The sequence below is a fragment of the Podarcis vaucheri genome (genome assembly GCF_965113315.1).
Source record: "Podarcis vaucheri genome assembly, chromosome: 15".
NCBI lineage: Eukaryota > Metazoa > Chordata > Lepidosauria > Squamata > Lacertidae > Podarcis > Podarcis vaucheri.
This window is the reverse complement of record NC_138753.1, coordinates 35,583,305-35,598,403: the sequence shown is the minus strand read 5'-3', so window position 1 is coordinate 35,598,403 and position 15,099 is coordinate 35,583,305. Positions and strand designations below refer to the sequence as shown.

Sequence of the window (15,099 nt, the reverse complement as noted above, 5' to 3'; positions counted from 1 at the left end):
GTGCTTCCTTTTTATATATAACTCACTTTATTCATATAACAAGAACTGTTGGAAAGCCAAAAGTGATCAAGGTGGCACTAGACATGCCTCCTGGGCAGCTGTGGTCTGGGTGCCCTGTATTGCTGAACTTGGCAAATTTCCATTTCCCCTCCCTCGGTTGCTGAAATTGACAGGCTTATTAAAGGGAAAACTGCAGCTTCGGTTAGATCAGGGTAGGGGAACATGCAGCTCTGTAGCTGTTGTTGGGATACCAAGTCCCATCATCCCTGACCACTAACTATCCTAGCTGGAGCTGATGGGAGTTGGAGTCCAGCAGCAGCTGGAAGGCCACATGTTCCCCACTACAGGGTGAGAAACTGTAGCTGGAATAACTGTTAGAAGATCAGCCTGTACCTTTTAATAAAGAATCTGGTAGCTCCCATGGAATCTTGGACATCGCTTTGAAAGTTATGAAGATTCTAGCCCTTATGGAAAAGAAAACCTTGGGCAGGGGAGTTCAGTTATCAGAAACGTTTAAGCTTGGCTGGCACGATGTACTTGGAGCCTCAAGTTGCTGCCCTTCGCTCAAATATTGTAAGAATGTTGTTCCAAAGCTGGAACAAGCCCTCTGAATTCTGCACACACCCTTTCCCAAAAATAAAGGCTATGATCCAGCAGTGATGAGATACTTGCAACCTACAGATTTTTTTTTTAAAGAGACAAGTGCGTATGCAACTGTACTAAATTGTGGCTAAGGGTATAAATCTGAAGATACATAATGCCACCTAATGTTTTTTTAATTCTAATGCATTCAGGACAGGGAGCATGGAATTTTGGGTCGCTGGATGTTGGCCGGGTTTGCATTCATTCCCTCCCTATTCCTCAAATCTCATGCCACGCTTTTAAACTGGGATAGCCAAAGTAGTTACCCCTAGGTTAGATCTCCATTCCCATCCGCCCTGGCCAGCATGGCCTTGGCTACCCCTGCTACAAAGAGTGCTGTTCAGGGCAACAAGTGAGGTGAAGGAAAGAACACCTCAACACAAATGAGCTTCATGTAATCAGCTGGGGGAGAGGATTCTGTTCTTGGCCTATTTTCTGTTTCAGAGCCCAGCTCAGCTACTCACCTCTGTTTCCCATTTGGCAAATGTTAGGTTGCTGTAGCATTGGACGATACCCCTTTAAAGCAAGCGGAGTTGTTAACCCTCGAGATGTGCGCCTTGAGAAGTGGTGGAAGGCAGGAATGGGGAACCTGTGGCCCTCAAGACAATATTGGGCTGCAGCTCCCATCAGTCTCAGGCAGCCCAGCCCAGTAGTCAGGAATGATGGGAGATGCTGCCCAACAAGCATCTGCAGAGACACCGGTTCCCTGGCCCACGGTGTAAATGCTAAGGTTGGCATAGCCTGCTAAATGGATTCCTTGGTGGGCATAGCCTGCTAAGTGGATGTCTCAGTGGATTCTAAAAAGCAGGTGATGATGCCTACTGTACTATGATAATCCAACTATAGGCATCTGCTCCAGGGAAATGGAGTGAGGAGAAGCTTTGGGAATGTCTTCAGAGTGTTCCTGGCCTACAGTCATAGCAAGCTGACAGGCTGCAGCTAATCGCCAAAGTTCACGGTGTACGTCTCTGCCGTAGTCATGGGGAAAGCGGTGCCAGTGGTCTCCTCCCAGGTCTCCTTCTCTGTTATGTCATCGGCTACTGTCTCCCACTCAGTCACAGTTTCCGTGTAGACCTCTGTTTCCCAGGTGGTGGCAGTTTCGGTAGTGGGCGGCTCTCGGCTCCAAGGCGGGAGCGTGGTCCTGCTGAACAAGAAGGGGACCTCTGTGGTTGGGAGCGTCGTGGGAGGAGCGCTCGTGGTGGCGTTGCGCAGGCGGTTGCGCATCTGCTGGCGCAGGCGAGCTCTCTGCCGCATCCTCATCCTCCAGCGCAGGCGCTCCCTTTGGGTCATGGGCCGCCCCCCCGGCATAGGTCTTCCGAGGGGCCTGTTCCCGTTCATGGCCATGATCTCTCGGATGCGCTTCCAGTTGGACCGCGACAGGATGAAGTTGCACTGGGTGGCTCCGATGTCGTAAAAGACGCTGCAGGTTTTGACGCTGGGGTTGTAGCCCTCCGCTCTGGCTGTGACGCGGTATTCGCCTGGGTTCAGGATACGCCAGTAGTCCCCACCGCTTGCTGAAACAGACAAAGACATGCAGCGTTTGACAACAATTCTGTACAGGAGAGGGATTTCCTAGTTCAGGGGTCAGGTGTATACTCTGGATGCAGAAAGGCTTAGGTTCATTATATAACGTCTGGATTAAATATAAAGACTTGTTGGAAAACAAAACCCCAAGGTGGTTGTTGCCAATGGAGGCAAAGGCTGTGAAAAAGCTCAATATGGAGGCCAAATGGCCGAAATATTGGGAAATTCTGGAACAAGAAGGGGATAAACTGAAATTGCAGAGTTTTGAGAAATTAAAAGATAAAGTGCGAGATTGGCTTCACTACTATCAAATAATGGAGGTTTACAAGTGAGTGAAATAAGTATTTGATTCCTTTGCAAAAGATGACTTAGGTGTCCTGTCCCCTTAGCAGAAAAACACCCAGAAAGCATAATATGTCCCCCGCCATGTTTGACGGTGTTCTTGGAGTCGTAGGCAGCATTCCTCCTCCTCCAAACACGGCGAGTTGAGTTGATGCCAAAGAACTGGATTTTGGTCTCATCTGACCACAACACTTTCACACCCAGTTCTCCTCTGGGTCATTCAGAATCAAATACTTATTTCACTAATTATAACGCACATCAATCTCTGACTTTTGTCTTCTGGGTTTCTGGGGGTTTTGCTGTTGTTATTCCATCTCTCACAGCTGCAATAAACCTACCATTAAAATTATGGACTGGTCATTTCTTCGTCAGAGGGCAAACGGGCAAATTTAGCAGGGGATCAAATACTTTCCCCCCTCACTGTAGCATGGCCAACAGTCAGGAGTTATGGGATATTGTAATGGAACAATATCTCCAAGCCAGCAAGGTCTTTGGGCATTTAAAATGGAGAAAGTCACGTAATAAGGCTTAGCAGGCTGTAAGCTAAGAGTCCTGCACACAAAACATGTTCTTCATGAACGAACCTGTGTTCTGAAGTGGGTGGGTGGCTGGCAGGAGGTATTTGGCAGAGGCAGGAATAATTTTAAAGCGGGCTTTGTTCCTGATGTTTTGTCAACGCTAAGGCCAAGGTATGCCAAGTGTTCTACAACAGGGGTGGGGATCCCTTTTGAGTCTACAAGTTGCATATGTGTAAGTCACAGGAATAGTTTGGCCAGGGCCCACACGTGCCCAGGCCAAGAATTCGCAGCACAAGCAGCCGTGGTGAACAAAAACACACCTGCAAGCCTCTTGAGCTTTGCAAAGCGGTTGTGCCAGTGATTTAGAAACTGGAGAAAGCTGAACTGGATTCTTCCTCTGGTTCCCCATGTTCAGCGCTCTTCCTTTCCCAGTTACTGGGATGTCGGGCATCTATAGGTTTGCTGGCTGGACTGCAGGCCAGTTAACGTATGGAAGATCCATCTACCTATTTTCTGTTCGTTACAAGGTGGCTGCACATCCCTACCTTCAGCATTGTAGACATACCTGTTTGCACGTCATGGTTGATCCCCACAACAGAGATGGAGGCATTTGCAATGGGGTCTCCCTGCTGGTCTGTCACCGTCCCCTTAAGGCCCCGATGTATCTGCAAGGAGGAGGAGATTTCAGGCAGCAGGATTATTTTCAAGTTCCTTATATCTTTTCTAAAACAACAAATTGCAAGGCTGCTTACATAAGTCCATATCCCCGTAAAATGAACCATCCATACAGAGGAGGGAGACCAATAGGCGGAGGTAGGTCTGGCTGGTGAGGAGGCAGGAATGTCCCCCTCCTGATGTGACAAGCTTCCCTCTGGTCTCCCAGAACCAGTAGAGGCATGAAGAGGGAAGACATTAGCTTCACGCAGGCTCAGCCTCAGATTGCTTGGGGAAAACTCTGGAGAGGAGGGGACTTAGGCAGCCTTGGGGAGGCAGGGACCTTCATCCTCAGCAGCTTACTGTGCTTATTAGGCCTGACACTCCTGTGCAGACCCTTTCTTTCAACAATAAAGAGAACTCCCAACGTGCTCAGTGGGGTAACTGCTGGCTCGCTCCTGTCATCAGATATGCCAGAGGCAACATCGGAGTTTCAGGACATGTTTCAGTCAGGCAAAAACACTCGGAATGTGAAGCAGGGCCAGTGAAGGTGTATGGCCTTGGGAGAGTTCCAAGGGCCAGTCAGGGAGGCCTGGGGGGCCACATTCAGCCCCAAGGCCTGAGGTTCCCCACCCCCGTTTTAAAGTCAGCATTAACTTTAGTTCCCAGAGTGCTCCGGGGGAGTTGTTTATTTGCCCCCCACTCCGCATTGCTCAGCGGTCCTGACCTCCCATCTTCACCACCCCCAAGCTGGACCTTACCTGTTCCATGAATGTCAGCAATGATTCCTTGTTGTTTTCCCACTCTTGCGGCAATTCACTTTCATGGGGGAACTTGTCGCACCCTGGGTAGATGGACAGCTCCAGGCAGTTGGTGTGGAGGTAGCTGAAATCATTCATGGCTGCAAGGACAGATGGAAGAGGATATATTGCCGAGATGTGGTGACAGCTATTAGCTTAGGTGGTTGTAAAGAGGGGATTAGGTGGCTGTGAAGAGGAGCTCTATGCGGCCTAGGACCCATGTACCTACGGGACTGCCTCTCCTGGTATGCCCTGCGGAGGACCTTAAGGTCCACAAATGACAACATTCTGGAGGTCCCAAGTCACAAGGTAGTTAGGTTGGTCTCAACTAGGGCCAGGGCCTTTTCAGTACCGGCAGCGGCGTAGCGTGGGTTATCAGCACCCGGGGCAAGCCAAGTAATTTGCGCCCCCTAACCCGGGGCAAGGCAAGTACAGTAATTTACTCTCCCAAGCAGCAGCAGCGAGGCTTCTCTTTCCCCCGCGCTCTCCTGGAGCTGCCTCTTTTCTTTCCTTTTCCCCCTTTCTCCAAGGCTTTTCGCTTTCTCTCCTTAATTGATTCCTCCTCCACACCGCAGCGTTTCCTGGCTGCTTCCCCCCCTTCCCCTCTCTCTCCTCCTCGCTCTGCTTGCCTTGCCCTGCCCTGCCCTGCCTGAGGGCGCCCTGAGGAGACTCCGCTCTCCTTTTTGACCAGGCGAGGTGGAAAAGTCTCTTCCCGCCCCCTCGCCAGACTCCCTGCTCGGCTCTGCTCACTACCCAGGCGGCCAGTGGAGAGAGAGCCGCAATTACCATAAAGCTCCTCTCCCTCCGCTTCGCCAAGCTGTCAAAGCCCGGCAGCAGCGGCAACGGCAGCAGCAGGCGCAGCCAGACCCCCGCCAGCCAGCCAGCCCGCCCGACCGCCCGCCCGGCTTCCTCTCCTTTTTTTGCCCGCGGCAGAAGGCTTCGCTCTCCCCCTTCCGCGACCTCCTCGCCAAGCCGAGCGAGCGCGGGCTCCCTAACCCATGGATTTTAGTAGGGGCAGAGAGCTGCTAGTGCGAGCGCGCCCCCCGCCCATGTTGCGCCCGGTGCGGCCGGCCCCCCTGGCACCCCCCACGCTACGCCACTGAGTACCGGCCCCACCTTGGTGGAACGCTCCGTCACAAGAGACAAGGGCCCTGTGGGGCTTGACATCTTTCCGCAGGGCCTGCAAGACAGAGCTGTTCCACCTGGCTTTTGGTTTGGACTCAGTCTGATCCTTATGTTTCCCTCCCTTTATGGTTTCGACTTTTAAAATGAAGCTGCATTTCAAATTGCATTTTAACCTGTATTTTAATATTTTTTTCTTTTCCTTTTTCTTCTTATTATGTTTCTACTAGAATTTTATTGATGTTAGCCGCCCTGAGCCCGGCTCTGGCCGGGGATGGCGGGGTATAAATAAAATTTATTATTATTATTATTATGTAAAGGGGACCCCGACCATTAGGTCCAGGCGTGACTGACTCTGGGGTTGCGGCGCTCATCTCGCTTTATTGGCCGAGGGAGCTGGCATCCGGCTTCCGGGTCATGTGGCCAGCATGACTAAGCCGCTTCTGGCGAACCAGAGCAGGGCACGGAAACACCGTTTACCTTCCCGCCGGAGTGGTACCTAGTTATCTACTTGCACTGGCGTGCTTTCGAACTGCTAGGTTGGCAGGAGCAGGGACTGAGCAACGGGAGCTCACCCCGTCGCGGGGATTTGAACCACCGACCTTCTGATCTGCAAGTCCTAGGCTCTGTGGTTTAACCCACAGCGCCACCCGCGTCATTATTAGTTGTGGTCTATTAATGGCAACTAGACATGATGGATGGACCCTCTGGGTTCAGAAAACCATACCCCTGAATGCCAGCTGTTTGGGGCGAACAGTGGAAGAGAGCCGTAGCCTTTGGACTTCCTAGAAGCAGCTGACTCATCACTGTAGGAAGCAAGAGACGGATATTTGCTGTGATCCAGCCTGCTTTGTGACTGAATAGATCAGCATTCCCCAACATGGTGCTCCCTAGATGTTTTGTAGTCCAAGAGGCTCTGAACTGAGACAGGCACAGAACAGCTAGAAAAATCTAGCCCCAAATAGTAGAACTTGACCCTCCCTTGTGTCAGGGAATGAGAAAAACCCGCTAAAGGCAGGACCATTGTTCGGCATTGGCAGAGAATGCCGAAGTTCCCATGTTGGGTCGCTGGCATCTTCAGCTGAAAGGGATCCGCAACAAGTGATGGGAAAGACCACAGCTGAGGGCCCAGGAAGAGCTGCTGCCAGCCAGAGTAGCCAACACCAGCTAGATGAACAAACGATCTAAGACTGCTTCCTTCATGCAGCTATTGCATCGCAAGGAATTACACCAGGCTGACCCCATATTAAGAGTATGCATTCATTTCTAAAATGTATGTAACCCCAAATACACCCTTATTCATTTTCATGATAATAATAAAAAAATGAGAATCCTTTTAGCAACATAGGCACATGAAGCTGCCTCTAACTCAGTACTGTCTACACTGACTGGCAGCAGCTGTCCAGGGTTTCGGACTGGTAGCATGCGAACCTGGGACCTTCTGCATCATGCAAAGCAGATTATCTTCCACTGAGCTATGGCCCTTGTCATCCCATTCATTTCTCATAAAAGGGGTTCCTGACACTGACAGCAGATAATTGTACTGCATTGCTAAGCAAACTGATATATTCAGGGTTCTGTACAGAGGGGAGTGCTCTGAAAGGGGCGCAACATGAAAAACAGCTCCATCTGTGTCATAAAACCACAGGAAAGAGTTAGAGGGTGTTCCCTGCTCCTTTTTTAGGTAAAGGTAAAGGGACCCCTGACCATTAGGTCCAGTCATGACCTACTCTGGGGTTGCGGTGCTCATCTCACTTTATTGGCCAAGGGAGCCGGTGTACAGCTTCCGGGTTATGTGGCCAGCATGACTAAGCCGCTTCTGGCGAACCAGAGCAGCGCACAGAAATGCCGTTTACCTTCCCGCTGGAGTGGTACCTATTTATCTACTTGCACTTTTTTGGTGTGCTTTCGGAACTGCTACGTTGGCAGGAGCAGGGACTGAGCAACAGGAGCTCACCCCGTTGCAGAGATTCAAACCGCTGACCTCCTGATCGGCAAGTCTTAGGCTCTGTGGTTTAACCCACAGCGCCACCCGCATCCCAATAATGGGTAATACCTCTCATTACCAAGGAAATGTAATAAGCAAATAGAAAGAGAACCTAGTCCTAGGCTCTGTGGTTTAACCCACAGCACCACCCGCGTCCCCATGCCCCATTTTTAATTGCTTATAAAACAGAGAACCTTACATGGAAGGCTTTTGTTAAAAAACCCTGAAAATGCTGTGCCATTTGGCTGGAAAAGGCCAGAGTTACAGGCACCAGAGGACAGGCTGATTTTCTACTGTGAAGCAAAATGAGACACTAATGAATGGGAAAGAAGAGGAAACGTTTCTAAGTGTGCATCCCTATCCTGTACAAATAGGACTAATTTAGCCAGATAGCCCTGGTGATCATCTAATGTTTATTGGATGGATTTTCTCCCTAAATTGATTTTTGAATTTATTGTTACAGTGGTACCTCAGGTTAAGTATTTAATTCGTTCCGGAGGTCCGTACTTAACCTGAAACTGTTCTTAACCTGAAGCACCACTTTAGCTAATGGGGCCTCCTGCTGCTGCCGCGCCGCCGGAGCACGATTTCTGTTCTCACCCTGAAGCAAAGTACTTAACGCGAGGTATTATTTCTGGGTTAGCGGAGTCTGTAACCTGAAGCATATGTAACCTGAAGCGTATGTAGCCTGAGGTACCACTGTATTCACATTTTATACTGTATTTTATGCTGTTTTTTGTTGCATCAATGAAGTGTTTTAAATTTGTTGTTAGCCGCCCTGAGCCCAGTTTTCTGAACCGAGAAGGGTGGGGTATAAATAAAATTGTATTATTATTATTATCCCACCTCTCCCCTCCTCAACACTTACTGCCCACCCGAGGGTGCCACTTGGCGCCATTGACGATCCCCATCCCGTTGGTCATATCCTGAGAATGGCAACCTCCCCGGAAGGTGTCGGTCATGCTGAGGTGGGCCGAAGCATAGGAAATGGCCAGCCAGCGGAAGATGGCGTGGTCTGGAGTCTCCCTGGTTTCCGGGTTCTCCTCTTCATAATCATCCAGCACTGGAGGTGCCACTTCATTCTCGTTGACGGGGCGAGCCATGTCATAGGGATAGGAGACGAGCTTCTCCCCACCGTGGAAGTTGGCGCCAAGGACAAAAGGGTTCTTTTCCATCCAGGCCATGATGGCTTTCACCTCCACTGCCATCTGGAGAAGGGAGAAAGGAGAGGGAGAAAAGGGAGACCACACAGGACAGGTGTGAAGAGGTGTAGTCAAAGTGGGGCCAACAGGCACAGAAATTTATAGTTCAGGGGCAGAGCACATATTCTGCATGCAGAAGACAACCACAGGTTCAAGCCCTGCCACCTACTATTTTATTTCAGCTTTAGTTTTTTATTTATACTTTTCAAGTTAATACTGTTCATTCGTTTCACAATCAATTTGACGTTCCAAAATTTGACTTCCTTCCCCCTCATTCTGTGGTCCCTTAAATTTATTTCTTAATATCTTCTGCATATCCAAATTGACTTAATTTGCTCATTTAATTATCTACTGTAAATATATACTCTTATAAAACTGCAGGTTATTATACTAATCCTGCTAATGCTCTTATGTGTTTATCTTTAAATTTATCTGTATTTTTGTAAATCTGTAAACCATTTCCATTCTTTTATAAAAAGCTTGTTATCTTGATTTCTTATTCTTCTGGTAAGTTTCATCATTTCTGCATATTCCATAAGTTTTTGTATCCATTCTTCCTTTACTGGGATTTCTGCTTCTTTCCACTTTGGGGCAAGTAACATTCTTGCTGCTGTAGTAGCACACATGAATAAATTTCGATACAATTTAGGTAGTTCTGTTCCTACCATTAAAATAATCAGGTGGCAAAGTCTTTTGTGACCACACTGAGACAAAGCCAGTCAAAGGCAAACTTTATCTGTAGTTAAAGTACTGTGGTGCTGGGTATTATGGCTGTATCTCTGCTTTTATAATACTGTTTTATTGTTTTTAATGCAAATAAATAAATAAGCACTCACACACATAAGCAAGCTGTGGCCCAGAAGGGATAGGGATCAGCTCACTTCCTATTAATTTATTTGTTTGATTTGAAACCTGTCTTCCAGCAAGTTTCCAAGCAACTTGCAAAAAAAGTTAAGATTTCAAAAATTAAAGCAAAACAAGAACATTAACACATCCTAACATAAAAGCAGTGAGTATAATTAAAGCAAGCACACTTTTTCTGTGAGCACTGTATTTTTACCCGAAGATTTTATTGTTGTTGGAAGAACCAGCTCTAAGATTTTATTGTTGTGGAAAGAAGAGGCATTTTAATTTTTGGCATGGCAGCTTTAATCGGAAGAACACGAGGCCACTTACAGAACAGGGAAATTTCTGGCTTAAGCAACAACATCTGTGCTTCTTCCAAAAATGTCTCAGTGCTCTAAACTCTGCCTCATCTGCCCAGCTCTGCCCACCAAAAAAATCCCCATGTCAAGGTAGTTGTTTTCCATATACAGTGGTAACTTGTGTTAAGTACACAGCACTAAGCCGAACTTGGCACAAACAAGCAAACATTCTGCTGCTATGCTGTGCTGAACAGAGCCATTGCTGGGCTTAGTGTGTCAACCCACCAGGGGCGTAGGAAGGGGGTGGGATGGGGATGCGGTCTGCCCCGGGTGTAATCCCTGAGGGGGTGACAAAATGGCACACCGCGGGGGTGGTACTTACCACAGAATTTGGCCTGCAGCATGCCTGAGCCACACATTTCTCCTGGGAGTGATGCAGTGGCCCACGCTGCCCAAAAGAGCAGCTTGCGTCCACCAGGCAGACTCCGTGGGCATCTTACCGCGGTGCCCCCATGGACAGCTCCCCCTGCCCCCACCACTCTGGGCGCCGGAACAACTAGGTACACCCCTGTACCCCACCCCAGGCTCGTGACTTAGTTATCTCCAGATGAACCACAAGCTGTTAACCAAAGTTCCCCCAAATGTATCCATTTGCTAAGTAAGCCAATGCAATGCCTTTGTAGACCAATTCAATAAATAAAAACCAACACTGGGGAACATGTTTTTTTTTTTCCATTTTCTGTTGCATGAGATTTTTCAACTGTTCTTATATGTTCTGTCAATGCTGGTTTCAAATCTGAAATTGATTTTTGTGTACATGCTATACTTATCTTTCAATTTCCGACTTTTGCCGATAAGTCAGATTTACACTGGGGATAAGTGGACACTGACATGTTGATCTACCCTAACCACATGGTAATTATTGTTCATGTTCAATGCTATATAAGTCACTTACATTTATACTCATATTGTACTACTTTGGCTATGTGTTTAATAAAATATTGAATTCCTGCATTGTGAAAAACAAAGATTACGGTGAAAAGTGAAAAACAGGAATTGCAAAAAAAAAAAAACCTAGAGGTTACAGAACAAAACCAACTTCAGATATGAAATCAGCACGTTGAAATTAGGTTAGAACAACTGCTGGTGTCAATGCAACAAAAATTTTGTTTCCCAGTGCAATCCACCAAGGGGGAGTAAAATGTAAAGGTAAAGGGACCCCTGACCATTAGATCCAGTCGTGGCCGACTCTGGGGTTGCAGCGCTCATCTCGCTTTATTGGCCGAGGGAGCCGGCATACAGCTTCCGCTGTATACAGCTGTATGGCGAACCAGAGCAGCGCATGGAAATGCCATTTACCTTCCCGCCAGAGGGGTACCTATTTATCTACTTGCACTTTGACGTGTTTTCGAACTGCTAGGTTGGCAGGAGCTGGGACCGAGCAACGGGAGCTCACCCCGTCACGGGGATTCGGACCACCAACCTTCTGATCGGCAAGTCCTAGGCTCTGTGGTTTAACCCACAGCGCCACCTGTGTCCCTCAATTCTCCCGCAGCTGCCCTTTTCAGGATTCGCATGCCAAGTCAAGCTTGTACGGAAGCAAGAGAATACTTACAGCAGTGTCCTCTGCGAGATAGTGCTCAGGGATGGGGATATGGTGGTTGGGGACTTTGTGCGGTACCCATTTCCTCTCTTCTGCAGCCCAGAGGACGCTGTTGAGATCAGGGAAGTTCTCAAAGATATCGTACCCTTCCTCACTCCAGTGCCCCAGGGCCCAATTCCCCAGCTCAGAGCCCTGCAAAGAGAAAGAGGATGTGGTCTCACGGTTATTCACACTGGTGACAAAAATCATAGGTTTGCTCTTCAGGTAGCCTCAATCACAAGCAGGCTTTCAAATGTTTGCTTGGTACTACTGTCCTCTGGTGAGTATGTTGAACGACTGGCATTCCTCCAGCTTTGGAGCTGCAGGGATGGGAGAGGGTTATTTTGGCAGTGGCATGGGGATATTTGCCTCTTCCCCAGCTGCACAGGGTAGAATGGAAGCCTGGGGGTTGTTGGGTCATTTTGCTGCAGAAGTTTGATATTTAAATTTTTTTCACTTTTCCAGCAACAACGTTGAGCCCAAACTGACTCACAATATTAACAATAGCATTTTAAAAATAGCAAACGTTTTAGTCTATATAATCATATCAAAAAACACAACAGCATGTAAACGAGGCAAAAACAAACATATTGAGCAAACAATTAATACTGCTCAATACAAACTGCTACAGAACAACCATAACTAGATCCTGCCCATCACCATCTTTAGTTTGGCTAGCAAGACCAGTAAAACATTATGAATCCCTTTTCAGAAGGCAGAGAGAGAGACAGAGACAGAGACAGAGAGAGAGAGAGAGAGAGAGAGAGAGAGAGAGAGAGAGTAGATAGATAGATAGATAGATAGATAGATAGATAGATAGATAGACGATAGACGATAGATAGATAGATAGATAGATAGATAGATAGATAGATAGATAGATGATAGATAGATAGATGATAGATAGATATAGATAGATAGATAGATAGATAGATGATAGATAGATAGATAGATAGATAGATAGATAGATAGACGATAGATAGATAGATAGATAGATAGATAGATAGATAGATGATAGATAGATAGATGATAGATAGATATAGATAGACAGATAGATGATAGATAGATGATAGAGTTTTCTTCAATCTAATCCCCCTTCCCCACTCCAACCCTTACTTCTCTTCCCTCTCTTTAGAGTTGGGATGGGGGATAAACTAAATTAAATTTACGGTACATTTAATGGCAAATGTACCCAATTTGCACTTTCTGAAACAAGATGCAAAACATACCCACCTGTCGAAATTTGCACTTTCTGAATTTGGCAGTGCAGTTCCCCAGCCAGGTAATGTGTACAAAAATGCATGCACTAGTATAAAGTGTGCATATAAATGCGCATATTAGTGAATATGACACACAAGATGAATTATATTTTTTAAAATCGACTTGCAAAAATGTGTGTATATCAGGCAAATGTTCATTTAGAAAACTCCGTATGAGAAGAAACTCACCCTAAAATGAAATTGAATTTTCATGACTTTTTTTAAAAAAGTTGCGGACTCAAGTGGAAATGTGGAAAACAGAGCTTGAGCTGGAAAAATAAGAAATGGAGAGAAATCGAAGCCCATTCCTACTTCAGAGTCTCTCAATCCACACTGCAAAGCCTGATCCCACCCAGACTTACCATTTGGCTGGCAATCTCATAGCCGTCGGGGTTGAGTGAGGGGACGAGGTGAATGCGGGTCTCTGTCACCAGGTTCCTCACACGAGGGTTCCCATCCTTGTATTCCTTGCACATAAACTGCATCAACATGAGCAGCAGCTCCCGACCCAGCACCTCATTGCCGTGGATTCCCGCCGTGTAGCGGAACTCTGGCTCTCCTGCAAGAAGGCGAAGAAAAAGCCAGGTTTGCTGTGCTGCTCCATTAGAAAAAGGCTCACCTAAGTAAGGTCCCTTCCTTACTCTGAAGTTGTGATTCTTAGCTCCAGAGAATCTAGATGATGTTGTTGCCACAACCTGTTGCATTCCAAGCAGTGTTGTCTTCCAATCCCCCCCCCCATGGTGGCCCTTTGCGCAAACTGCAGTGGCAGCCTCAAACTCTCTGAAATGGACAGGCAAGAACTGTTGAGCTTCTTTGGGGCTGGTGAGTTGTACTCAGAAGAGACCCATTAAAATTAAAAATATCTTAAAGAGCATTGTAAAAAATGTGAATTCTCTGGCAGGCTTAGACTGACCCCTGTATGGACATAATAAACCTTATTAAAATAAAAAATTGGGAGAAGTTTGGAGTGATAATGAAAAGTGCGCTATTCTGAAGAAACCTGGGACACTTGATGGGGTGACTGGAAGTCATAAAATAAGTTGTGTTGTAAGAAATTAACATTTTTTTGTAATTTGTATTATGCTTTGGGGTGTGCTTTTTGTTGACTTTCTTTTCTTTTTTTACAGTCAATAAAACAATTAAAAAAATTATAATAACTGAGGAATCCAAGTCAGTCATGTCCATTGACTTCCACGAGAAGGACAGCTTTGGCTACAACCCAAATTATTCATTCATCAATTGACTGACTAAAACTCATACTGTTAATTACTTTAATGTTTTCCCCCCCATCTGTACTAATACCCCCCTTTCCACACCACCCATATCAGGGGTGCCAAATTTTAAAAAATATTGGAGGGACAGGTAAGCCCCACTGCATATAACTGATCACAAGGCATGGTGCACACACCCCATTTGAATGGCAATGTCCATCAATTGGGAGGGCTGCCCCCCTCAAATATTTGGGGGAGCTGAAGGGACCTCAGCTCCTAGGTGTTAGCTCCTATGACCCAAATGTTGCCAGTACTCCAGAGAAATCTGGAAGCTGTGAGCTTTTGGCCTCTGCTTCAGCCTCTCTCTCTCTCGGTACTGGAATATTCCATGTTTATAATTGCGTCAGTCAAAATGTTGAATGGCATCCAGAGAAGCCAAGCATTCATAAACCTTTGGGGACTTTTGTTTCCCAGCTCAGAGTATTAAGATGGAGAGTCCAGACAATCTACGAAGCTGGCTTACAAAAAGTCCTGGCACAACGGATTTGTTCCAAAGGAGCTGTGGGATGGAGTAGGAGGTTGGGGGCTTTTTTCAGTACCAGTATTTATAAAAGGCAAAGGGGATGGCTATGGTAAGCATACTTTTTAAAAATAATAAATAAAAAAATCTGAACATCAGGCCCAGACATTGTTATGGAAATGTTGACAAAGGTGAAAGCCAAGCAAATAACCCAAGGCAGTTAATATAACTCAAGCGTGCTCACCCGACTATATGGAGAGCAGACCTTGTTAAAATAATGTTCTCTTGTTTTTTGGAAGAGAGTCATGATCGAACTAGGTTAACATCATACACTTACACGGTTCACTCCCAGGGCTTCGTGTGCCAGCAAGTTAACTCTGGGAAACGGGGCATGTCATCAGATGCGTTGACTCAGACTTACAAAAACATGACTTTGCACTGGGCTTGCAGGGATGTTTGCTCATCTGAATACTTGCCCTCGCCTGCTTCAATGCCTCAGGGCTGTAATGGGCTTTGAGGCAGATCCCAGGAGTC

The 15,099-nt window shown here is 46.8% G+C and overlaps 2 protein-coding genes across 4 annotated transcripts in view; both read right to left on the bottom strand.

Annotated features, from left to right (window-relative positions):
* Positions 1–4: 4 nt before the first annotated feature.
* AEBP1 (AE binding protein 1) overlaps positions 5–15,099 on the bottom strand; it is a 54,408-nt gene continuing 39,313 nt past the window's right edge. For all 3 annotated transcript variants that reach the window (XM_082200261.1, XM_082200262.1, XM_082200263.1), the window contains exons 17-22: positions 13,197–13,393; positions 11,552–11,731; positions 8,458–8,797; positions 4,442–4,581; positions 3,592–3,691; positions 5–2,156 (exon numbers count right to left, since the gene is read on the bottom strand). In XM_082200261.1, the coding sequence (XP_082056387.1) occupies positions 1,582–2,156; positions 3,592–3,691; positions 4,442–4,581; positions 8,458–8,797; positions 11,552–11,731; positions 13,197–13,393 (1,532 nt within the window). In that variant the 3' untranslated portion in view covers positions 5–1,581. The remainder of the gene's footprint in view (positions 2,157–3,591; positions 3,692–4,441; positions 4,582–8,457; positions 8,798–11,551; positions 11,732–13,196; positions 13,394–15,099) is intronic.
* Positions 7,972–15,099, bottom strand: part of LOC309519446 (matrix metalloproteinase-17-like) — a 134,883-nt gene continuing 127,755 nt past the window's right edge. The window contains exon 12 of the transcript XR_014213839.1: positions 7,972–8,277. The gene's annotated coding sequence lies outside the window, so the exon portion shown is untranslated. The remainder of the gene's footprint in view (positions 8,278–15,099) is intronic.